The 26,827-nt window shown below is 35.2% G+C and overlaps 1 protein-coding gene across 6 annotated transcripts in view; it reads left to right on the top strand.

Annotated features, from left to right (window-relative positions):
- Positions 1-26,827, top strand: part of ATP13A3 (ATPase 13A3) — a 134,650-nt gene that overhangs the window by 52,149 nt on the left and 55,674 nt on the right. For all 6 annotated transcript variants that reach the window (XM_077117911.1, XM_077117915.1, XM_077117914.1 and 3 more), the window contains 11 exons: positions 1,255-1,335; positions 4,588-4,657; positions 12,351-12,485; positions 12,853-12,925; positions 14,955-15,086; positions 15,917-16,096; positions 16,230-16,387; positions 17,849-18,037; positions 19,407-19,468; positions 23,361-23,511; positions 26,491-26,607. In XM_077117911.1, coding sequence (XP_076974026.1) covers positions 1,255-1,335; positions 4,588-4,657; positions 12,351-12,485; positions 12,853-12,925; positions 14,955-15,086; positions 15,917-16,096; positions 16,230-16,387; positions 17,849-18,037; positions 19,407-19,468; positions 23,361-23,511; positions 26,491-26,607 — 1,348 coding nt within the window. The remainder of the gene's footprint in view (positions 1-1,254; positions 1,336-4,587; positions 4,658-12,350; positions 12,486-12,852; positions 12,926-14,954; positions 15,087-15,916; positions 16,097-16,229; positions 16,388-17,848; positions 18,038-19,406; positions 19,469-23,360; positions 23,512-26,490; positions 26,608-26,827) is intronic.

Below are 26,827 nucleotides of genomic sequence, written 5' to 3'. Positions count from 1 at the left end.
TTTAGTAGTTGTTCTGGAGGTCGAACTAAAACGCGCACATTGCTAAGCCGCCATCTTGGCCTGAAACTGTCCCATCATGTACAAAGACATTTTTTTATTTTTTTATTTTTTTACATGAGCAGGCACCGGGAATTGAACCTGGGTCCTCTGGCATGGCAGGCGAGCATTCTTGCCTGCTGAGCCACCGTGGACCACCCTACAAAGACATTTTTAACACTAGAAATAAAACAATCGTTTTATGAACATTTAAAATATTCATGCCTGGGTTCTTCAAGTGCACAAAGAATTGGAATAATCTGGAGTGTGGCTTGTCATTTCCACATGTCTAGTTCTGAGGACCATTCTTGGTTAAGAGCCATTGCCTTAAAGAAAACTGTCAAAGAGTGTCTATTTTGTTTAAAAAATAAAAATAAAAAAAAAAGGTTGGACCTGCTCCCTGCTGCCTTCTGTCCTCAGTCTCAGTGGAGAAAATATGTTGTACACATTTCCTGCATGGTCTTTGCCAGCTATGGAAACCTATAAAATTTAAAATTATCCCCATGAAAACAGTTAATAATGGAGCCTGGTTTTCCTCTGAAAAATTAGGGAAAGGATTTGGATTTAAATGGTAGGGAATATTCTCATTGTTTTTAGAGCTATATGACTTGTATCTCAGTTAAAATAAACAGAAAAGTAAATGTATCAATTAATGAATTTGTTAGAATTGTTATAGATTTTAGACTTTGCTTGTGACATAAATTCTGTACTTCTGATATAAGTTAGAATATTTGTGTTAGATCAGGGAAGGATGTGAATTGCTGATTTTGTGGAAATGAAGGAAAAATAAATGAATAGGATTTCTTGGTTTGAAGCTTATAAAATTGAAAAGGGAAAACTATGTAGGTAAAAAGTAAGCTTTTTTTTCATCTTTATTTTGGAATTCTCAAGTTAATTGTATTTTAACTTTAATTGTCATTAATTTGATTATTAGCTCTTACAACTTTGATACAGCCCTTATAAAGGATAATGATATTATCTTTTCATGGGATAGAAATGTTGGATAACTTAGAAATTGCTGTGTATGAGGCTTAGTCCATTATTATTAATCTTAGGAATTTGATATTTTAAAATTCTCATTCATTATTTAAATTCTTGCTAAGTCTTTGTATTTTGAAGGAAGTCAGAGTTTAAATTCAGGCATATTGAAAAAATGTTGCATTGTGAATTTTGAATATTTTAAGCTTTGTTTAAAGTAAAAACTTTGAATTTATTTAGGGGACTGGATGAAGGTGTTTCCTGTACATCCATTTATGAAAAGCACAGTGCAGGATTGACAAAGGGAATGCATGCCTACAGGTAATTTTTATCCAACTAGAGTTTAATTTATTATCAGAATTCTTAAATCCAATAGTTGTGTGTCTGAGTATATATATATATATATATATATATATATATATATATATGTATTTTTTTTTTTTTTACATGGGCAGGCACTGGGAATTGAACCCGGGTCCTCTGGCATGGCAGACAAGCATTCTTGGCCTGCTGAGCCACCGTGGCCCGCCCATAGTTGTATATTTTAATGGGTATTTAAATATTACAGACATAGTATTGAGAACTTAACTGCATTTTATTTAGGTAAGACTGTGTCTGAGTTTAACAATTACAAAAATGAATGTTGAAGCTGTTATTTAAAAATTGATATCACTAAAAATATACATTTCATCAATTCTAAGGTACACATTTTCCCATATTTTAACATGTCTGAAATTGGGATTTGCTCCATATAGTTTGATGGAGTGTCATTCTTTGATTGACAGCATTTTTAAGTTTATTGATGGTACAAAAATAGTGGTGTATCTTAAAATTGATAATATCTTAGATTTTCTGAAGTGTATTAATGGCAATTTTAATATGAGCTCATTTACTACAAGGAAAATTTTTTATAGGGAGGCAGAATTTTTTTAGTGTTATTCTTTGCCAGAAAGTAAAAATATACAACTATTGCACATTGTAAAGATAAATGCCATTTTCAAATTTAATTGGAAATTTTCTTGTAGTTTCAGAGGATTAGTTTATAAAAATTCACTCATTTAAACTTAAACTTCATAAAAGGCAAGAATTAGACTTACTGTATAGGAAATGATGTAACACAAGAAATTTAAGTGGAAAGATTTAAGCAACTTTTATTTTTTTTATTTTTTAACATTTTTTATTAATTAAAAATAATTAACAAAACATTTAGCTATCATTCCATTCTACATATACAATCAGTAATTCTTAATATCATCACATAGTTGCATATTCATGTCTTAGTACATTTGTATCGATTTAGAAAAAGAAATAAAAAGAGAACAGAAAAAGAAATAAAATGATAATAGAGAAAAAAAAAACTACGTACCATACCCCTTACCCCTCGCTTTTATTTACCACTATTTCAAACTGAATTTATTTTAACATTTGTTCCCCCTATTATTTATTTTTATTGCATATGTTCTACTCTTCTATTGATATAGTAGCTAAAAGGAGCATCAGACATAAGGTTTTCACATTCCCAGAGTCTCATTGTGAAAGCTATATCATTGTTCAGTCATCATCAAGAAACATGGCTACTGGAACACAGCACTACATTTTCAGGCAATTCCCTCCATCCTCTCCACTACATCTTGAACAACAAGGTGATATCTACTTAATGCGTAAGAATAACCTCCAGGATAACCTTTCGACTCTGTTTGGAATCTCTCAGCCATTGACACTTTGTCTCATTTTACTCTTCCCCTTTTTGGTCGAGAAGGTTCTCTCAATCCCTTGATGTTAATTCTCAGCTCATTCTAGGGTTTTCCTCAGTCCTTTGATGCTGAGTCTCAGCTCATTCCAGGATCTTTGTCCCATGTTGCCAGGAAGGTCCACACCCCTGGGAGTCATATCCCACACAGAGAGGGGGAGGGTGGTGAGACTGCTCATCATATTGGCTGGAGAGAGAGGCCACATCTGAGCAACAAAAGAGACTCTCTTGGGGGTGACTTTAAGCAACTTTTATTATGCATTTTTCGTAAAAGTCAAATGTATAGTGTTTTGAAATAAATGTAAAGTGTTCTTATTAAAAAATTCTATGGGATCTCTTCTCCCTCCCCCTCTTTTTAGAAACCCCATTTTTATTGACAAATTTTCACACATACACGTTTCATACAGGGTGTATAATCAGTGGCTCACAATATCATCACATAGTTGTGTATTCATCACCAAGATCACTTTTTAGAATATTTGCAACACTCCAGAAAAAGAAGAAAATCTCATACATACCATACCCCTTACCCCTTCTTCTCATTGACCTCTAGTATTTCCATCTACTCAAATTATTTTAACACTTATCCCCCCTATTATTTATTTATTTTTACCCTTATTTTTTAACTCATCTATCATACCCTGGATAAAAGGAGTGTCAGATACAAGGTTTTCACAATCACACAGTCACATTGTAAATGTTATATCTTTATACAATCATCTTTAAGAATCAAGGCTACTGGAACACAGCCCAACAGTTTCAGGTATGTCCCTCCAGTCATTCCAGTACACGTTAAACTAAAAGAGATATCTGTGTAATGCATAAAGAATAACCTTCAGGATAACCTCTCAACTCTGTTTGAAATCTCTTAGCCACTGAAACTTTATTTTGTCTCATTTCTCACTTCCCTGTTTAGTCAAGAAGGCTTTCTCAATCCCTTCATACTAGGTCCTGGCTCATCCTGCGAGTTCTGTCCCAGGTTGCCAGAGAAATGTGCACCCTTGGAAGTCATATTGCACAAAGTGGGGGGGGCAGTGAGTTCACCTGCTGAGTTGGCTCAGAGAGAGAGGCCACATCTGAGCAACAAAAGAGATTTCTGAGGGTAACTTTTAGGCCTGATTTTAAGTAGGCTTAGCCTATCCTTTGCAGGACTAAATATCATAGGGGTAAACCTCATGATAGAGGGCTTGGCCTATTGATTTGTTTGTCCCCATTGCTTGCAAGAATATCAGAAATTCTCCAAGTGGGAAAGTTGAGTATTTCCCTCTTTTTCTCCAGTCTCCCAAGGGGACTTCGCAATACTTCTTTATTCACTGCCCACATTACTGTGGAATATATCAGGGGCATCACACTAACCTGGACAGCTAACAGAATCTCATGCCCTATTCAATACAGAATGTCTTAAAATTTATTAAGTCTTAGAAAAATTAATTTCACTTCAAAATTGAGATCTGTTATTATATATGTTGATGTTTTATTTGGTTTGTTAATTAATAAATAAATTTAAGAAAATTGAGATCTGTTATGCTTAAGGATGGAGAAGAGTTCCTTTTGATCACAAGGTTACGACAGACTAGGAGAAAAGATATGAGACAGAATGAAATAAAATTATAACGGTATAGTTATATACTCCAGTGTTGATTTGTTTTGTTTATGTACTGCAGGTAGAGCATTTGAATTGTAGAAGACAGGTATTTAGAAACATGAATGTTTAAGATTTAAAACCAGTCAGTGGATTGAGCCTTGTCTTATACAATGCATTTCCTAAATTATATTATTATAATATTATATAATAATACTATTATTGTATTTTCCTATTATAGGAAATTGCTCTATGGAGTAAATGAAATTACTGTGAAAGTGCCTTCTGTTTTTAAGCTTCTAATTAAGGAGGTAAGACTGTTAATATATATCTTATTACTTTTGGTCAATGAATTTGTCAATTTGAAAAGAGCCATTATTTAAGTAATGAAGACATTATTCATAGTTTTCTGTTCTCTTTGCTTAACTTCTCTTGCTTATTTCTTTACTTAAAAGATAAAGGTAGTAACTTTGATAGAGAAAGGATTTTTGAACATGAATTACCTTTTGTATTGTGGCCTTTTTTTTTTCTTACCTGTTTTGACTCAAGAAGTTGCATGTCAAAATATTACTCCATTTCACGGATTTATATACCTGTTTTTTCTTTTGGTTTCTTTCTTTTTTTAAACAGTATATGTTGTTTTCCTTTTCACATCGTATTTTGTGGTACACTGTTAGAGACTTGTTTGGAATACAAAATGTGACATAATTGACTTGAGTCTGGGAGGTAAATATGTCATTAATTATGGTAGTGATTCTTCGGTTGTCTTATAGAAGAGATATGATTAAAGGATTGTGGCAGTCTAAAGGAAGGAAGGGAGTTTGCCTAGTAGAGTTAGGCTTGCCAATCTTCTTTCCAACTGCTTTTTAGCTAAGAGTTGTATGGAGTGAACTTTTTTTTTAATTCAACATAACACTAAACAGATGTTCTAAGTAATGATCATGATGATGAATCTACAACTATGTGATGGTATTGTGAGCTATTGATTATATATCAAGAATGGAATGGGATAGGGGGCCAAGATGGCGGCTTAGTAAGGTACGCGCGTCTTAGTTCCTCCTCTAGAGCAACTACTAGGTGACCAGAAACAGTGCAGAACAGCTCCCGGGGCCACGGCAGGGAACAGACACACAGCGTACCCCAGTCTGGACCGGCTAGACTGTCTGCGAGACTCTGCTGTGGTGAGCTCCTCGAGTGGCGCGCACTTCCCCGGGCCGCGGCGGCTGGTGGCCGGCGCCCCTCCCTCCCTCCTTCCCAGACCGACTGAGAGTCTCAGAGAGGCAAGTTTTCCAAGCTGCGGCGGCCAGCGCCCCTCTTTCGCGGGCGGCTTCCCGGACCGGCTACGAATCTCGGATCAGCGGGCTCCCCAAGCCGTGGCGGCTGGCAACCGGCACCCCTCCCGCGTGGGCGGCTTCCTGGTCCGGCGGCAGGTCTCGGATCGGCGAGTTCCCCAGGCCGCAGCGGGTGGCGACCGGCGCCCCTCCCCCACAGGCGGCTGCACGGAGGGAGAGGAGGGAGTTTCCGACAGTGGCAGGGACTGGGTCCAACCAAACACCAATAATGGCATTAATAAAGGAGCCACAACACCTTTTGCTGGTGGGATCCGCAGACAGACAAGTGCCACCTACTGGGCAGGATGAAAAAAACAGAGTCCAGAGACTTCACAGGAAAATCTTTCAAGCTGCTGGGTCTCACACTCAGGGAAATCTGATTAAATGTCCAGACACCAGCAAAAAATAACAAATCACACCAGGAAAATTGAAGATATGGCCCAGTCAAAGGAACAAACCAATAGTTCAAATGAGAAACAGGAGCTGAGACAACTAATTCTGAATATACGAACAGAAATGGAAAACCTCTTCAAAAACCAAATCAATAAATTGAGGGAGGACATGAAGAAGGCAAGGGATGAACAAAAAGAAGAAATGGAAAGTCTGAAAAAACAAATCACAGAACTTATGGGAATGAAAGATACAGTAGAAGAGATGGAAAAAACAATGGAAACCTACAATGGTAGATTTCAAGAGACAGAGGTTAGAATTAGTGAACTGGAGGATGGAACATCTGAAATCCAAAAAGAAACAGAAATTATAGGGAAAAGAATGGAAAAATTTGAGCATGGGCTCAGGGAATTGAATGATAATATGAAGCGCACAAATATACGTGTTGTGGGTGTCCCAGAAGGAGAAGAGAAGGGAAAAGGAGGAGAAAAACTAATGGAAGAAATTATCACTGAAAATTTCCCAACTCTTATGAAAGACCTAAAATTACAGATCCAAGAAGTTCAGCGCACCCCAAAGAGAATAGATCCGTATAGGCATTCTCCAAGACACTTACTAGTTAGAATGTCAGAGGTCAAAGAGAAAGAGAGGATCTTGAAAGCAGCAAGAGAAAAACAATCCATCACATACAAGGGAAACCCAATAAGACTATGTGTAGATTTCTCAGCAGAAACCATGGAGGCAAGAAGACAGTGGGATGATATATTTAAATTACTAAAAGAGAAAAACTGCCAACCAAGAATTCTATATCCAGCAAAATTGTCCTTCAAAAATGAGGGAGAACTTAAAACATTTTCAGACAAAAAGTCACTGAGAGAATTTGTGACCAAGAGACCAGCTCTGCAAGAAATACTAAAGGGAGCACTAGAGTCAGAAACGAAAAGACAGAAGAGAGAGGTGTGGAGAAGAGTGTAGAAAGAAGGAAAATTAGATATGATATATATAATACAAAAGGCAAAATGGTAGAGGAAAGTATTACCCAAACAGTAATAACACTAAATGTTAATGGACTGAATTCCCCAATCAAAAACATAGACTGGCAGAATGGATTAAAAAACAGGATCCTTCTATATGCTGTCTACAGGAAACACATCTTAGACCCAAAGATAAACATAGATTGAAAGTGAAAGGTTGGGAAAAGATATTTCATGCAAATAACAACCAGAAAAGAGCAGGAGTAGCTATACTAATATCCAACAAATTAGACTTCAAATGTAAAGCAGTTAAAAGAGACAAAGAAGGACACTATCTACTAATAAAAGGAACAATTAAACAAGAAAACATAACAATTATAAATATTTCAAACGCATCGAATCAGAATGCCCCAAAATACGTGAGGAATACACTACAAATACTGAAAAGGGAAATAGACACATCTACCATAATAATTGGAGATTTCAATTCCCCACTCTCATCAATGGACAGAACATCTAGACAGAGGATCAATAAAGAAACAGAGAATTTGAATATTACAATAAATGAGCTAGACTTAACAGACATTTATAGGACATTACACCCCACAACAGCAGGATACACCTTTTTCTCAAGTGCTCATGGATCATTCTCAAAGATAGACCATATGCTGGTTCACAAAGCAAATCTCAACAAATTTAAAAAGATTGAAATCATACACAACACTTTCTCAGATCATAAAGTAATGAAGTTGAAAATCAACAATAGGCAGAGTGCCAGAAAATTCACAAATACGTGGAGGCTCAACAACACACTCTTAAACAACCAGTGGGTCAAGGAAGAAATTACAAGAGAAATTAGTAAATATCTCGAGGTGAATGAAAATGAAAACACAACATATCAAATACTTATGGGACGCAGCAAAGGCAGTGCTAAGAGGGAAATTTATTGACCTAAATGCCTATATCAAAAAAGAAGAAAGGGCAAAAATTCGGGAATTAACTGTCCACTTGGAAGAACTGGAGAAAGAACAGCAAACTAACCCCAAAGCAAGCAAAAGGAAAGAAATAACAAAGATTAGAACAGAAATAAATGAAATTGAGAACATGAAGACAATAGAGAAAATCAATAAGACCAGAACTTGATTCTATGAGAAAATCAAAAAGATTGATGGGCCCTTAGCAAGATTGACAAGAAGAAGAAGAGAGGGGACGCAAATAAATAGGATCAGAAATGGAAGAGGAGACATAATCACAGACCTCACAGAAATAAAGGAGGTAATAACAGGATACTATGAACAACTCTATGCTAATAAATACAACAATGTAGATGGAATGGACAAGTTCCTAGAAAGGCATGAACAACCAACTTTGACTCAAGAAGAAATAGATGACCTCAACAAACCAATCACAAGTAAAGAAATTGAATCAATCATTCAAAAGCTTCCCAGAAAGGAAAGTCCAGGACCAGACGGCTTCACATGTGAATTCTACCAAACATTCCAGAAAGAGTTAGTACCAACCCTGCTCAAACTCTTCAAAAAAATTGAAATGGAGGGAAAGCTACCTAATTCATTCTATGAAGCCAACATCACCCTCATACCAAAACCAGGCAAAGATATTACAAAAAAAGAAAACTACAGACCAATCTCTCTAATGAATATAGATGCAAAAATCCTCAACAAAATTCTAGCAAATCGAATCCAGCAACACATTAAAAGAATTATACATCATGACCAAGTAGAATTCATCCCAGGTATGCAAGGATGGTTCAACATAAGAAAATCAATTAATGCAATACACCATATCAACAAATCAAAGCTGAAAAATCACATGATCATCTCAATTGATGCAGAGAAGGCATTTGACAAGATTCAACATCCTTTCCTGTTGAAAACACTTCAAAGGATAGGAATACAAGGGAACCTCCTTAAAATGGTAAAGGGAATATATGAAAAACCCACAGCTAATATCATCCTCAATGGGGAAAAATTGAAAACTTTCCCCCTAAGATCAGGAACAAGACAAGGATGTCCATTATCACCACTGTTAATCAACATCATTTTGGAGGTTCTAGCGAGAGCAATTAGACAAGAAAAAGAAATACAAGGCATCAAAATTGGAAAGGAAGAAGTAAAACTATCACTGTTTGCAGATGATATGATACTATACGTCAAAAACCCTGAAAAATCCACAGCAAAACTACTAGAGCTAATAAATGAGTACAGCAAAGTAGCAGGTTACAAGATCAACATTCAAAAATCTGTAGTGTTTCTATACACGAGCAATGAACAAGCTGAGGGGGAAATCAAGAAATGAATTCCATTTACAGTTGCAACTAAAAGAATAAAACACTTAGGAATAAATTTAACTAAAGAGACAAAAGACCTGTACAAAGAAAACTACAAAAAACTGTTAAAAGAAATCACAGAAGACCTAAATAGATGGAAGGGCATACCGTGTTCATGGATTGGAAGACTAAATATAGTTAAGATTTCAATTCTACCTAAATTGATTTACAGATTCAACACAATACCAATCAAAATCCCAATAACTTATTTTTCAGAAACAGAAAAACCAATAAGCAAATTTATCTGGAAGGACAGGGTGCCTCGAATTACTGAAAGTATCTTGAGGAAAAAAAACGAAGCTGGAGGTCTCACGCTGCCGGACTTTAAGGCATATTATGAAGCCACAGTGGTCAAAACAGCATGGTACTGGCATAAAGATAGATATATCGACCAATGGAATCGAATAGAGTGCTCAGATATAGACCCTCTCATCTATGGACATTTGATCTTTGATAAGGTAGTCAAGCCAACTCACCTGGGACAGAACAGTCTCTTCAATAAATGGTGCCTAGAGAACTGGATTTCTATATGCAAAAGAATGAAAGAGGACCCGTATCTCACACCCTATACAAAAGTTAACTCAAAATGGATCAAAGATCTAAACATTAGGTCTAAGACCATAAAACAATTAGAGGAAAATGTAGGGAGATATCTTATGAATCTTACAATTGGAGGCAGTTTTATGAGCCTTAAACCTAAAGCAAGAGCACTGAAGAAAGAAAGAAAGAAATGGGGGCTCCTCAAAATTAAACACTTTTGTGCATCAAAGAACTTCATCAAGAAAGTAGAAAGACAGCCTACACAATGGGAGACAATATTTGGAAATGACATATCAGATAAAGGTCTAGTATACTGAATTTGTAAAGAGATTGTTCAACTCAACAACAAAAAGACAGCCAATCCAATTACAAAATGGGAAAAAGACTTGAACAGACACCTCTCAGAAGAGGAAATACAAATGGCCAAAAGGCACATGAAGAGATGCTCAATGTCCCTGGCCGTTAGAGAAATGCAAATCAAAACCACAATGAGATATCATCTCACACCCACCAGAATGGCCATTATCAACAAAACAGAAAATGACAAGTGCTGGAGAGGATGCGGTGAAAGAGGCACACTTATCCACTGTTGGTGGGAATGTCAAATGGTGCAACCACTGTGGAAGGCAGTTTGGCGGTTCCTCAAAAAGCTGAATATAGAATTGCCGTACGACCCAGCAATACCATTGCTAGTTATCTACTCAGAGGACTTAAGGGCAAAGACACAAACGGACATTTGCACACCAATATTTATAGCAGCATTATTTATAGTTGCAAAGAGATGGAAACAGCCAAAATGTCCATCAACAGACGAGTGGCTAAACAAACTGTGGTATATACATACGATGGAATATTATGCAGCTTTAAGACAGAATAAACTTATGAAACATGTAATAACATGGATGGACCTAGAGAACATTATGTTGAGTGAAACTAGCCAAAAACTAAAGGACAAATACTGTATGGTCCTACTGATGTGAACCGACATTAGAGAATAAACTTAGAATATGTCATTGGTAACAGAGACCATCAGCAAATAGAAATAGTGTAAGATAATGGGTAATTGGAGCTGAAGGGATACAGACTGTGCAACAAGACTGGATACAAAAACTCAGAAATGGACAGCACAATACTACCTAATTGTAATGTAATCATGTTAAAACACTGAATGAAGCTGCATCTGAGGTATAGTTTTTTTTTTCTTTTTTAAAATTTTTTTCTCTCTATTATCGTTTTATTTCTTTTTCTGTTGTCTTTCTATTTCTTTTTATAAATCGATGCAAATGTACTAAGAAACGATGAATATGCGTCTATGTGATGATATTAAGAATTACTGATTGTATATGTAGAATTCATGATTTCTAAATGTTTTATTAGTTAATTTTTTAATTAAAAAAAAAGAATGGAATGATCATATGGTAAGAATGTTTGTGTTTGAATAGTGTTATGGAGTGAATATTTTTAATGGAAGTAACACATTGTTTTCCATTAGTTCTTTTTTTTTTTTACGGACGTGGGTTTACAGGGCAAGCATGTAGAAAACAGATTCCCATATGCCACTCTATTAACACCCTACATTCATTTAATACATTTGTTATAATTGATGAAATCACAATTTTATAGTTGTACTATTAACTGTAATCCATGTTTTAACTTAGCGTTCATTGTGTTTGTGCAGTTTGTTGGATTTCAAATACTCTTGCTTAAGAAAGAACATAGCATAGGATAGTGATTATAATTGGAAAGCCTGATTTGTAATGTGATTCCATTAGTAACTAACTTTGATCTTTAGAAGTCCTTTGTGTTTGCTCCTTCTCTAAGATTGCGATTATTTCTTTAGATCATTAGGGTGGGTAATTAATGGAATTTATAAAAGGCCACAGAATTTGGGAAAACAGTGTACATTGCCAGATTTTTCACTTGTTTCTTTTTTGTTCAGGGATTTATGATTTTCCTTAGAGAAAGCAAAACAGTGTAACCCCTTATCTTATAGTTTTTTCCCCTTTGGAGTCAAGTGAACCCTTAACTTTTAAGTAAATTTGTGTTTAAGTTCATATTAAATAAACATTTGTTCCATCTGATGTTTTATATTTTTTAGTAGCAGTACGCAGAAATCATTGGAAGTAAGTGTACTTTTTTACTAAGCAGACCTGCAGATCTCTATAATTTAGCTATTTCTAGCTGAATCTGTATTTGGATTTGGTATGAGTCTGAATGACAGCAGAAAATTTAAATTAAGCCACATTCTGGTAGTTTAATCATAAACAAGAACTATGCCAACATATTGACCTACTGTTTATGGGAATATGTTTCCCTAGGGTAATATAGTGCTTATCTCTATAAATCTTTTGTTGATTAAAGTGGAGGAATCTGCATGGTTGTAAATATCTCGTTCAGTTTCACTTAAAATCATGTTTTTTAGGTTCTGAATCCATTTTACATTTTCCAACTATTCAGTGTTATACTATGGAGCACTGATGAATACTATTTCTATGCTCTGGCCATTGTGATTATGTCTGTAGTGTCAATCATGAGCTCACTATATTCCATTAGAAAGGTAAGTCAAATTTATTATGTTTCATAATCATGATTAAAACTGTTTGATTTTATAATATATGTAAGGTATGCAGAATAGTACTTGGTACAAAGCAAGTATTCTATAAGTATCATCTATTATTATTTTAGTTATATAAATATGTATTGTTGTCTCTTCCTGCACCCTCCCTCCTTTTTTGAGGTTAAGGAAAGGCAATTTATTTTAAGAGTCAGATTTGACTATTTGGAAACCATAGGGAATGTTTTATAAAGGCAGAGCAATATGCATTTATTGTATCGACTTACCTTATTTTATAGTACCTGGCTGTTAAATATCTCGGAGAGTGGGTTCATATTTGTTAGTTTTTCATTTCTTTTTCCTCTTTCAGCAATATGTTATGTTGCATGATATGGTGGCAGCTCACAGTACTGTAAGAGTTTCTGTTTGCAGAGTGAATGAAGGTAAGTACTTCAGATGACTGGTGGAATAATAAATCAAAAAAAGAATGCATTAAGTGCTGAGATGTGAAGTAAGCCCAATGTATTACATATATATGATTCATTTTTTTCTATATTGATAGTTTCTATTTAATTTTAACAATATGGTTTTTTTTTTTTACATTTCAGTTTTTAAGAAATAAAAACATGCATTTGAATTTGTACTTATCTCTGAATTTGAATCACCTTCATTTTGTAATAATTGTATTTTTCTTTTTCTACAATGTGACAAGTACAGACTAGGCTCTGGATTGCAATTTTACAAAAAATAGATGCAGTACTTGATATTGAACTCTAGTTTAATTGGAAAGAAAGAGGATAAATAAACAGTAACTGTGTGGAAAAAAATGCAACGGTGAGGAGAAGTCAGGAGACTTACATGATAGAGACCTTATTTATTACAGGCATCAGGAATGGTTTTTTTTTCATAAGTAGTTTAAGAAGTAACTGTTTTAATTTGCCAGATAATGGGTAGGTGAGGGGGTGGTTATAGAACAGGGGTAGAAAAGTGTTTTAGTCCCCAAAGATCTGGAAATTAGAGAGTGTGATCATTGTTACACCAGTATAACAGTGGAAGAAATTCAGTATGGCAGTGTAGCAACTAGATTGTAGAAGGCATTTTAAGGAGTTTGAATTCAACCCAAAGAGCAATAGGAAGCTATTGAAGGAGTGATATGATCATATGTGGTTTCTTGAAAAGGTATTTCTGGCTGCCGTGTTCAGACTGGTTGAAGGGGATTACTACTGAAAGGAGTATTATTGGGATTTGCAGACTGGAGACGTAATTAGATGGGTTTGACTTAATTGTGGGCATTGACAGGACTTGGAGATTGATTGGATGGGAGACGATAGAAGGATGTCTGGCTTGAGCAACTGGTGAATGGACATTGATCCCAGTTACTTAAGAAGGAAACACAGGAGGAGAAGCAAGATTGTAGGAAAGGGTAATGTTTTCAACATGTTAGTTTATGTGGTGAAATGTTTAAGAGGGAAAATAGAGGGTAAAGGAGATATGGGAGTAGGATTTGTTGAGATACTAAGTCTCCATCCCTTTGTTTTAATACACAAAGCACAATTTGGCCTAGAATATTGCTTCCTTCTCTGTGCTTTCTTGTCACTTGCTGCATTAGCTGGGAGTATCTGTCTTCCCAATCACCGACTTTGGTCTTAGATGTATTGCTTATTGATACTCCTTCCTCCTCTTTTCCATTCTGCTGCTGCTCAAGATGTTGGGGATGCTGGGACAGATATGCCATTCACCTTGTAACGTCCTTACCCCAGTTATATATAGAAAGAATTCTCAAATATAAGAATTCCACCTAAGTGGAAACTCCTTTTTACCAGTGTGAAGATCTTTAGAAAAATGTTTACCTAATTTAGATATAATTGATAAATTTCTAAGGAAAGAAAGAACTAGATAAAATATTACAATGTAATTTATTTTAAAAATTTACTTAGTCATATTTAAAATAATATATAAAAAACTTTTAGGTATATCGAAAAGGCATTGGAACTTTGGGGTTGTAAATAGTGGCAGCAAGAAGAATGCTTTAAAAATGCTGTTAATTCTGCCTCCATGGAATAATAGAAATCTGAGTTTATTTTACAAGGCCATCTCATGTATAGATTCATTGTGTGTCTTTCATTTTCTAAGAGGCTGATAACTGAAGTTAGTCATTGATAGTTGAAGCACCCATTTGTTTGTCAGAGGGGACTTGGCATCACCTGTGCTCAATTGTAGTAGTCAGGAGACTAACTAACTGACCCACTTAAGCACCATATTTTATTAATCTAAGGAATAATAATATTAGTTGTTGAAACTGTTCATTTATTGGGATTTTTGGATTTAACCCCATTGTTTTATTAACTTTTTGAAATCAAGTAACCATTGGCTAAATCTTTTCTTTCTTTCTTTTTTTTTTTTGTTTTAGTACATTTTTTTCTTTAAGTTAAAGAATATTGTTTTAAGATTTTTCTTTTTCTCCAAATTCAGAAATAGAAGAGACCTTTTCTACAGACCTTGTGCCAGGAGATGTCATGGTGATTCCATTAAATGGGACTGTCATGCCTTGTGATGCAGTACTTATTAATGGGACTTGCATTGTAAATGAAAGCATGTTAACAGGTAAACTATCACAGGTTGTCTATAATGATTTTAGGATTAAGTAGTTAGTGATTAGGCTATTTCAGAATTAACCATGCCGTTTATAGCCTTTAAATTGTGAGTGTGATGGTTATTAAAGATTTTTTGTTCTGAAAGGACCAGCTGTGATACTAAATAACTATGCTTGTGTTGGCTACATCTCTCTGCCTGCTTCTGGCCACTCTTTTGGTACAGAGGAAATGCTTTATATAGTAAGGAAAGAGGAAAGAAGTCCTTTGCCCACAGAGGATGTTTAAGGGCATATTTTCTCCCTGTTTAATGTGTATAAAGTGGAAATAAAGATTTTATCTTTTTCTCGAACTGGGAAGAAGTAAACTTTAGAATGTCTTTCCTATGTAAATTCAGAATCTGAACATAGAGCATTATATCTTTCTTTAATCACATGACTTCTAAAAATTGTCATATCTGTATGCAAGAAAGTGATTCTTACATCATACATTTTGAAACTGTGAAGAATCTTAATCTCAAAATGTATGTTCACATACATACCTCTCCTCACACATTTATTTTCTTTGAAGCAAGAACTGAGTACTATAAATAATTAAATTAAAAAAAAAATTTTATGTTTGAGAGAACCCCCATGCTTACTACTCATTTTTTGCTCTCTTGCCCTGATGCCATTGCTGTTCCTTACTTGCATGTGTGTGTAGGTATGTTTAGTGGGGGTTAGTATAAGTCTTTTTGCATCTCTGTGTGCTTGGTCTTGCAGAGTGCTTTCTAGCAGTTCTTGGGGGTAGAGAAAAGGTTCTTGATTTTGTTTTCTTTTCATTATGTATTAATTTTTTTTTAAGGAGAAAGTGTCCCAGTGACAAAGACTAATTTGCCAAATCCTTCAGTAGACATAAAAGGAATGAGTGATGAATTGTATAGTCCAGAAATACATAAGCGGCACACTTTATTTTGTGGGACTACTGTTATTCAAACTCGTTTCTACACTGGAGAACTTGTCAAAGCCATAGTAGTTAGAACAGGTAACACTTTATGGTATCTCTTGCATGTCCTAGCATATTTGATGCCTAATGAATGTTTAAGAGGGGTTCTGTTTTGGGAGATAATTCTCATTTCCTTCTAAAAATATAATTTTCTCATTTAATGTTTTTAAAGGCTTTAGTACTTCCAAAGGACAGCTTGTCCGCTCCATATTGTATCCCAAACCAACTGATTTTAAACTCTACAGAGATGCCTACTTGTTTCTACTATGCCTTGTAGCAGTGGCTGGTATTGGGTTTATCTACACTATCATTAATAGCATTTTTAAAAAGGTATGTTCATGAGACTCTTAATAGGGTTTGATCTTAATTGTTTAGCATGTGTGGCTATTTTGTTTTTAATATTTTTATTGATAAATCTTAACATACAAACATTCTGTAACATGTGGTTTTTGAGGATTGAAAATGTGGCTAGTGAGATTGGGAACTAAGTTTTCAATTAAATTTAAATTTTATCAGTTTAACTTAAAAAAGTTATATTAGTTTGCTAAGCTTCCAGAATGCAATATAACAGAAATGGAATGGCCTTTACAAAGGGAATTTAGTAAGTTACAAGTTTACAGTTCTAATGCCAAATTAAGGCACCATCAGGAGTTACTTTCACTCAAGAAGGGCTAATGTCATCTGGAACACTTCTGTCAGCTCGGGAGACATGTGGCTGGGATATGCTGGTCCCTTGCTGTGTGCTCTATTGCTTTCAGCCTCTGTTTCCTTCAGGGTTCCATACGTGGTGTCTGTGGGCCTTCACTTAACTGTTCCAGGACAAAACTCTGGGTTTCATCTCTTAGCTTAGCCTCTGCTGGGGCTGGAGATTTCTTTCCTTCAGGTTCTTGTGATTTCCATGAGTCCATGTTCAGCACCCAATTTATTTCTGTCTCAATTTCCAAATGTCTACATCAACTTTCTTTTTCAACTCTGAGCTCTTTCCAAAATGTTTCCTGTTTTTAAAAGACTCCAGTAAATTAATCACGACCCACCTGGAATGGGTAGAGTCACATCTCCATCTAATAAAAAAATCACACCCACAGTTGGACACGTCACATCTCCATGGAGATAATCTAATAAAATTTCTGCCCTACAATGTTGAATCATGATTAAAAGAAACAGCTGCCCCCACAAGATTGTAGGTTTTTTCTAGGGTACTTACCAGCTTCAAACTGATGCAAAAGTAATATGTGACTAGTAGTTATCCTATTAGTATAGATAAGATTTCCATCATCACAGAATATATTCTTTTGGGTAACTTTTGTCTAAATAGTATTTTGCTTGCTCTCCTGTGACTTCAAAAAGAAAAAAGAAAAAAACCACTAGCCTTTCTCCCTCTTCCTCTCACCCCGCCCCCCAGGATAGAGTATACTGTATTAAATTTATTTGTGATTGTTTAATTGAAGACATCTCTAAGGGACAGTGTCAAATTTTTCTCTGTTTGCTATAGGTACAGTATAGTGGTTGTAGTATGAGACGGTATACTTTGGCATGGACAATGCAAGAAGTATGTAGGGATAATAAAATGAGAAGTTTCCTTTAAAATATAGCCGTCTTTCCAAAATCCATTGACAATCTGTTGAGTTTTCTATTTTGCCAGATCTCTGAAGGGAAAAAGTTATAAATGGTTAATAGACAGACATGCTCATATAAATATTTAAAAATAGATTTTCACTAATGAAATAGCTACATTTGATTAATGAATATTTAATATTGGGAGTTTGACATTTATTTTTGCATTAAATATAGGTAGAAGTTGGAGAAATAATTATTGAGTCTCTCGATATCATTACAATTACTGTACCACCTGCACTTCCTGCTGCAATGACTGCTGGTATTGTGTATGCCCAAAGAAGATTGAAAAAAATTGGCATTTTCTGTATCAGTCCCCAAAGAATAAATATATGTGGGCAGCTGAATCTTGTTTGTTTTGATAAGGTAGGTTTAGGGTTTTTTTTAAAACATGGGCAGACACCGGGAAACGAACCCGGGCCTTCACCATGGCAGGCGGGTATTCTGCCACTGAACCACCATAATGCCTCCCAGGTTTAGTTTTATAATCATTCTTAAAGATTACTTAGTAGCTTAATATAGATTAATAATTTCCAAACTCTTCGCCAACTAATCTGCACACATTCTTTAATGTTCCTCTAAATTTTCTCTTCCTCAAATTAGCATATATTTACAGCATTTTATATTTCTTTTTATCTTTTCAGTCTTTAATACTTTGGATATTGCTTATTTGCTCAGAACGTCAATTGACTAATCATTCATATCCAAATTTACACTTTGTAGTAATAGTAAAGATTTTATGATCTTCCATATTTTTATATAATTTTTGTGTAGCAGAGTAGGCTCTATCCGTATTTATTCACCTGATTTTTATTGCTCTTAAGTATTTATGTTTAATGTTTGCTGTATGATTTTATTGAGTATATGTTCCAGAAATTAAGGTCAATGATTTTATATTAAAGTGGCTAATTTTGTACCTGTGTGAAGTATGCCTTACCACTTATAAAAGTTTTTCCTTTCCTCAGCGAAATTAGTTTTCCTGAAAGTTTTATTTTGAGAATTAGACCAAAAATTTTTAAAAACCTTCCATCGAGTTCTTTTGGGTAATTAATATGATGAAAATTTGATTTTTGTGCATCTTCATTATTAAAGAAAAAAATGTGAAAACATATTTTGTACAAAAGGGGCCATATTTTCATGACCATATTTCATACTTATCTCTATAGAAATTTTCACTTATTTTTGTCCTGTGTTGAAACTTTATTGTTAAAGATTTCAAGCTGACACAAGTGGAAAAAAGATACACTCATAACAAACACTTATTTACCCTTTATCCAGCTTAACAATTATCAGCATTTTGTCTGAGCATTTCAGACATTTTATTATTTCACCCATAAATACTTCAGTATGTATCTCTAGAAGATACAATGTTTTTAAAAATATAACTACAGTAATACCATTATCACATTTAACAAAAATGAACAATTTCAGTATTATCTAATATGCAGTTCGTATTCTAATTTCCTTGCCTGTATCAGAAATATCTCAGAATTTTACAGTTCCTTTTTTCAAACCAAATTCAAATAAGGACTTTCTTACAAAGTGAAGGTAGCATACTGTAAGTACTATATTGCGCCTTTTTCACTCTAACAATACTACCTGGAAGCTATTCTTTAGCAGCACACTTATTCTTTTTTACAGCTGTTTATTAAAAAACATTGTGTACATGTGGCATATCTTCATTGATATGAGGTAGTACCCAAACTTTTTGTGAGTATTTGTGCTTTTTTTTTAGACTGGAACTCTTACTGAAGATGGCTTAGACCTTTGGGGGATTCAACGAGTGGAAAATACATGGTAAAAATTAGTCAGACTTGACACTATTGTTTAATTTATATTTGCTTCAGAGTTCTGAAACGATTTAAAATATAGATGCTGCAAGTTATTTTATTAGTTTTGCATGTTTTTATATTTTCACTTCATTTTTATCTATACACAAGAAGGGTTATTTTGCATTATTTTACAAATTTACATGAATGATAAACTGTATATGTTTTTGCTGCCTTAACATTGTTTTTAAGATTTATTCATGTTAATGTATGTAGATCTGATTTATTAATTCTAACTGCTGTATAATATTTAGTTGATTAAACCAAAATATCTATTCCTCTACTGAAGGACAGTTTAGTTTTTTTTTTCTTCCGCTTTTACAAACAGTTGCTGCAGTTGAAACTCTTATATACAACTCTGTGTGAACATGAGGTCAAGTTTCAAAAGTTTGATCTCTAAAAATGGAAATGCTTGATCATAGAGCATGCATGTCTCCAGCTTTACTAGGCATTGCCTAATTGTTCTCTAAGTAGTTGGTGCTAACTTATACTCTCTCTTTTAATGGATAAGAGATCCTGTTGCTCCACATCCTTGCCAAACTTGTTGTTATTGTCAGACATCTAATTTCTGCTAGTTGATTGGATATGAAATGATATTCCATTGTGGCTTTGTTTACATTTTCCTCATTACTTAATAAAGTTGAGCATCTTTTCACATTTTTTAGAGTGATGGTCATTTAGTACTCTTCTATATATTGTCTGTTCATATCCTAATTTTCCGTTGTGTGTTAGTCTTATTCATTTGGTACAAGTATGAATGGTAATCTTTTTCAGTGTTATGTGTTGCAAAAGTCTTATACCAGTCTGTGACTTAACTTCTTACTTTGTTTTTGTTGTTTTTTTGATTCACAGAAGTTTTATTACTATGGTTGTATTTTTATTATTCACCCCACCCCCAAAGTCTGTCAGATTTTGCTTTATGTAGTTTGAGGCTGTATTGTTTAGTTCATGTAATTTCAGAATTGTTACATCTCCCGGTGAATACAGTACATCACATTGTGACCTTATCCCTGATAATACACGATACCTTAAATTCCATTTTGTCTAGTATTTACATAGCTGCACATTTTCTTTTGCTTTGTTTGCCTAGTGTATTTTTCTGTTTGTTTTCTTTTAAATCTTTCTGTATCACTGTGTTCACATTTATTGTGGTTTCAGATATATTTGTGATTATTTCTACTATCTCTTCCCCAACACATACTCACACACAGTCTGTCATCTTTTCTCTTTGTCATGTTTTCCCAAAGTTTATACATCCTAATCTTTTACTTGGCCCTTAAGTTATTTATATTCATAGTTAAGAGTCTAGAGTTCATGAGTGTTTATACTGCCTTCCAAACACATTAAGAAAGGAACTTTAGAACACTTTTAATTTGATTATTTCCATCCCTTTTTATTTATGTTGTTGCATATATTTTGTGATTATGATTTTGATTTTATACATTCTGCATGCTTAGATTTACCTAGGTTTATGAATATCTTTGATGACCTTTATTGCTTCTATTTTTTTTTATACCAAATAACCATTTCTTGCTTTAGTCTCACATAGAAACCTTGTTGCTTCTTATATCCAGATCCTTCAGGTTAAATCGCCTTCTTCTGTAACTGCATTCATTATAGTACTTTGTTTTACTGTTATTCTTGAATGTTGGTGTGACTGCATAGATTTGATAGTTGTTTTTTCTCAGCACTTTAAAGGTGTTCTAGTTTGCTAGCTGCTGGAATGTGATATACCAGAAATGGAATGGTTTTTAAAAAGAGGAATTTATTAAGTTGCTAGTTTATAGTTCCAAGACCAAGAAAATGTCTCAGTTAAAGAAAGTCTGTAAAAAGGCAAGAAAATGTCCCAGTTAAGGCAAATCTATAAAAAATGTCCAAATTAAGGCAACAACAAGAGGTTACCTTCGCTCAAGAACGGCTGATGACATTCAGGGTTTTTCTCCCAGCTGATGAAAAGGTACATGGCAAACATGGCGACATCTTTCAGCTTCATCTCTAGGACTCTTGCTTCATGAAGCTCCCCCAGGCGTGTTCTCCTTCATCTCCAAAGGTCGCTCGTTGGTGGACTCTGTAGTTCTCCTGTCTCTGCTGTTATCGTCAGTCTCCCACTTTCTCCAAAATGCTTCCTCTTTTAAAGAATTCCAGTAAAAGTAATCAAGACCCATCTGAAGTGAGTGGAGTCACATCCCCCATTATTCAAAAGTTAATATCCATGACCGGGTGAGCCACATCTCTGTGGAGATAACCTAATCAAGTTTCCAACCTGTAGTACTGAATAGGGATTAGGAGAAACAGTTGCTTCCACAAGATTGATTAGGATTAAAACATGGTTTTTCTAGGGTCCATAAATCCTTTCAAACTAGTGCAGGTGTTAATCCTTTTCTTCTCTGAATCTCTTTGGTTTTGCTATTGAGAAATCTCATTCTCTTTAGTAATCTCTTTCTCCCTGGGTGCTTTAAATTTTTTTCTTTATCTTTGATTTCTGCAATTTCACCATGGTCATTTTCTTTGCACAGGACTCATTTTGTTTCTATGGATTCATGTTTTTCATAAATCTGGAAATTTTTCAGCCTCTTTCTCTTCTTTTATGGCCTGTTCTTATTCTTTGTTGTTTTTTTTCAACTGAGAATAATAACTATGTGTTGGAAAATAATTTTTCTTTCTTCCTAACTCCCCTCCCTCCCCCATGGTGTCTTGTTCTTTTTCTGAATCTTCAGTGTAGAAATGCCTGTTTTGCATTTTTTCAGACATAAAATCTCACATTTATGAAATTCTAATTATGCCTTTGTTATATCTTAACTCTTCTGGTAAATTGTTTCCTAATGTAATTTGAAATTATGAAGTTATCCTTAGCAGAACTTTGCTGTGAAACTCTTGTGCCTGTGTTATGGGACCCCCTCTCTGGAGAAGTTTTGACTACTTGGCCAAGAGTCCCATTGGCGTCAGTGGTGCCACACAAGTTTTAATGTTGTGGGCTTGTGTATCAGGCAGTAGCCTTTAGTCAAACCCAGACGTATTCTGTGTAGCATAGTGGTTCAAACCTCTTGTTTTTGAATCCTTGCTCTACCACTTACGGGCTATGTACCTTGGACTCCTTCTCTTTTCTCATCTATAAGATGGGAAGAATAAAACACCTTCCTATGGTGTGAGGATGAAATGTCAATGCATGTTAAGTTCTTTAAACAGTACCTGGCACATGATAAATATTATGTGGATATTAACTATTTTCATGAACTTTGGATGGGGAGAAAAGAGACAGGATTATTCTTATTCGTGCCTTTGGATCCATGAGTAAATTTATTTTCTTATCTACCCCCTTTTCAAGGGGGCAGCTTTTCAAGAGCACTGGCTTTATTGGATGACGGAGAGTCTCCTAATTCTAACTCCCTGCTTTGTATGGGATTAGGTCCCATCCCTTCTTTCTTATTCTCCAGGAAGTCAGTATCAGCTCAATTCATTACCTCTCTGTTCTTTCCCTCTGTTTCTGGCACTTGAAGATTTCCTTTTCTTGTGAGCTCAATGTTGCATTTAAAATATTTTTTTATGCATCTGTTTTGTACTTTTACAAACAGTTTTAGGTATACTAATTTGCCATAGGTCTAGAAGCAGAAGTCTTAATTATTGCTTTGTTCTTGTATTTTCAGTAGTATTGTCTGACCTAGTTATCAGAATCTTAGATAGTAATTTGTTTTAGGCACATATAGCTTTCACAAATTTCAATGCTAAAAATTACATTGAAAATTAATACATGCGGAAATGTGAACTTTTTATTTTTAAATTAGAAACCTAAAAAAGACTATTACAGTATTGTCTTGACACTTAGCCATTTGTTAGTCTAATTCAGCGCATTTTCTATTTAGTTTTCTTATGCCAGAAGAAAATGTTTGCAATGAGGTGTTGGTGAAATCTCAGTTTGTTGCTTGTATGGCTACCTGTCATTCACTTACAAAAATTGAAGGACTGCTTTCTGGTGATCCACTTGATCTGAAAATGTTTGAAGCCATTGGATGGGTAAGTTTGCCAATTTTAAAGTATAAGTAGAATTTTTTTTTCTTGCAATATGAAACAAATAGGTGTCTGCATGTGTTTATTTCTCTCTCTCTTTTTCTGTACACACAGATATACACACATATATATATATTATTTTATTTTATTTTTTTCCTGCTTCCATGCGAGATCCTCTCATAGCAGGAAAATATAGTAAAAATTAAATTATGGAAGTTTTGTTTCTGCTAAGTGTTCTGTTGGCAGTTTATCTTTTTTTTTCAACGTATTTTTTATTTAAGGAAACGAATGATATACTTAGAACCACCAACAATGGATATCTCAGTTAGCTTAATCATAGGCATATTTAGAGAAAGTGTCCATATAATCATTCTGAAGTCTGTGTTTCACAGTAAGTTTCATAAACCAATTTAAAATTAAGGCATCAAGGAAAAATATCTACATATTTGGATAGCAAAGTTCTTAAATTCTAAGTATTAAAAACTAACAAGTACCATTTGATCTGCTGTCAAAACTGAATGTTCTCAAAATATCAAGTAGAACGCTCTTACAAATATGGCAGTTTATCTTGTACTATAAAGGGTACTAACTGAGTGCTTTCTGAGGACATCACATTACTGGAGAAATATTTATAGTTGTGTAAAGTGTCTTTTTTAGTTAAAATGACTCATGTAAACACCTTTAATGGAGTATAACCTGTTCATGTTTGTAAGATATTCTAGGTATCAGCAACTTGTAGTAGTATACTAGAAATCATTAAGATGATTTTCAGTGACACAGTTTGTTGGCATAGGCAAAAAAGTATAATTTAGTTATGTGTATTCAGTGTTCTTTTGTAGCCATTTTCTATTTCCCTGCATCTTTACAGACACACAGTTGTTGTTTTTTTTCTTTCTTTATAATTTCCTTCAGTCATTTTGCCATTGGCAATTTAATTTCTATGTGTTTATGTTCTGGTTGTTACCGTTTTGCAATGTTCAGTTCTTCTTTTACAGAAGCAGTAATCAATTTATTTATACATTCCCTTCTTGCTTCTGAATTATTTGTTTTATCTGGGGTCAGTTTTTTTGCTTTTCCACTCTGTCATTCTCCTTCATGCTTCTGGTTTTCTTTATACATCTTGATGGTACGTTCATATTTAAGAATGCAGGTCTGACTTGATAATTACGGGTAGCTGTAATGAGGTTTTTATCCTTAGCCATATGTATGTAGTTTGTTTTCCAGAGAAGTTTCTTCTCTCAAGAGGGAGACTGGCGTCCCCCTGAATAGGGAGGAGTGATGTGTGTCAAGATATCATCAGCAGTCATTCTTCATTTTGATATGAGCAGTTGCAAAATTAATCTTTACTTTGCTTTCCTCACACACACCGTACCAGCTGGTACACACCGTACCAGCCCAAGTAGGGGTTTACTCTAGGATGCTACCTGCCATATTAGAGGCCTACCATTGTAGGTTTCCATTGTTTTTTTCATTTGTTCTGCCGTGCCTTTCATTCCCATAAGTTCTGTGATTTGTTTTTTCAGACTTTCAATTTCTTCTTTTTGTTCATTCCTTGCCTTCTTTATGTACTCCCTCAATTCATTGATTTGGTTTTTGATGGGGTTTTCCATGTCTGTTCATATATTCTGAATTAATTGTTTCAGCTCTTGTATCTCATTTGAATTGCTGGTTTGTTCCTTTGACTGGGCCATATCTTCAATTTTCCTAGTGTGATTTGTTATTTTTTGCTATAGTCTAGGCATTTAATTACCTTAACTAGTTTTTTTTGGAGATTGCTTGCACTTCTTTTACCTAGGGTTTTCTTGCTAGATGAATTTGTCGTCTCTCTGTTCTTTGACATTCAGTTCAGCTTTTTCTGGACCTCTAGCTTGGGTTTTGCTTAACAGAGGAGAATTTTTCATTTCTTGTTTTTTGTTTCTTGCCGTGCTTGTGTGGTGCCTTTTTCACCCCACCCTTAGGAGGGTCTACTTAGGTATTATAAACCGCAGCCGGATTTTCCCAAACCAAACTGGCCAGGAGGAAAGAGTTACCTGTGTGTTGTTCCCTGAGGGTGAGACCCAGCAGTCTGAAAGACTTTTCTGTGAAGTCTCTGGACTCTGTTTTTCTTGTCCTGCCCAGTATGTGGTGCTTGTCTGCCTACAGGTCCCACCAGCATAAGATGATGCAGTACCTTTAACTTTGGCAGACTCTCCCTGCTGGGGGCATGGTGGAGACAGATGAGAGGTTGTAGGCTGGTTTTAATGGCTTTGAATGACCAAGCCCTGGTGTCTGAATTCCTTGAGGGTGGGATTCCACCTGAGTTGAGCTTCACCCCTCCCCTGGGGAACGCACAGGTTCCAGACAGGCCCTCAAATGAGCTTGTTTCTGCCTATGCCTGGGGCAGTTGCAGCCTGAGAAGCCCTGCTGCTGTATCCACAGGCAGTTAAGTCTTTGTAGAAACACAGCCACAAAACCCTGTTTCCTTTTTTTTTTTTTCTTTTTCCATCAGTGCTGACCCCTTGGTGCCAGGGCAAAAATGATCGACTTCTGCTTTGACCAGGTTCACCTGAGCTGCAGGCCTGTTTTTAGTAGTCAGAATTTGTCAATCAATTCCACAATTGGCATTTGATTGCACTCAGCCCCTGCTGCTGGTAAAGTCTCTTTCCCTTTCTGGGAAGCAGCCTGTGGGAGAGGGGCACCGACTGCCACGCTTTGGGAAACTTATGGTTCTAGGGGGGCTCGCAGCCAGTCCAGCTGGTCCAGACTGGGGTATGCTGTGTGTCCACTCACTCACATGGCCCCAGGAGCTGTTCTGTACTGTTTCTGGTTATTTAGTAGTTGTTCTGGAGGATGAACTAAAATGCACACATTGCAAAGCCGCCATTTTGGCCCACCTCCTAGTAGCGTTCATTTTTAATTCATTAAAAATAGCCATAATGTTCCATTTGAAAATGGAACCAATCAGTTGAATTTTATGAAACGATGTGTTCAATATTTTCTTTTCAGATTCTGGAAGAAGCAACTGAAGAGGAAACAGCACTTCATAATCGAATTATGCCCACTGTTGTTCGTCCTCCAAAACAGCTGCTTCCTCAGTCTACACCTGCAACAAACCAAGAAATGGTGCGAATTCAATTTAAGCTGGATAATACTGTTGATGCTCAACATTTTGTATCATCCTGAAACCTTGCTGTGAAAGGATATCACATGTCCTTTATTTAACTTTTTTGCCGATATAGGCATTTTAGCTGCAGTTAACAGAAACTATGCCTCTGGTGTGTTGCAGGCATTCTTTGTAGAATAACAAGATTTAGTTCTCAGTAACATTACTTTTTTTTTCTGT

This window comes from Tamandua tetradactyla, chromosome 10 (genome assembly GCF_023851605.1).
Source record: "Tamandua tetradactyla isolate mTamTet1 chromosome 10, mTamTet1.pri, whole genome shotgun sequence".
In the NCBI taxonomy this organism is placed as follows: domain Eukaryota; kingdom Metazoa; phylum Chordata; class Mammalia; order Pilosa; family Myrmecophagidae; genus Tamandua; species Tamandua tetradactyla.
This window is presented reverse-complemented; position numbering and strand designations above follow the sequence as displayed.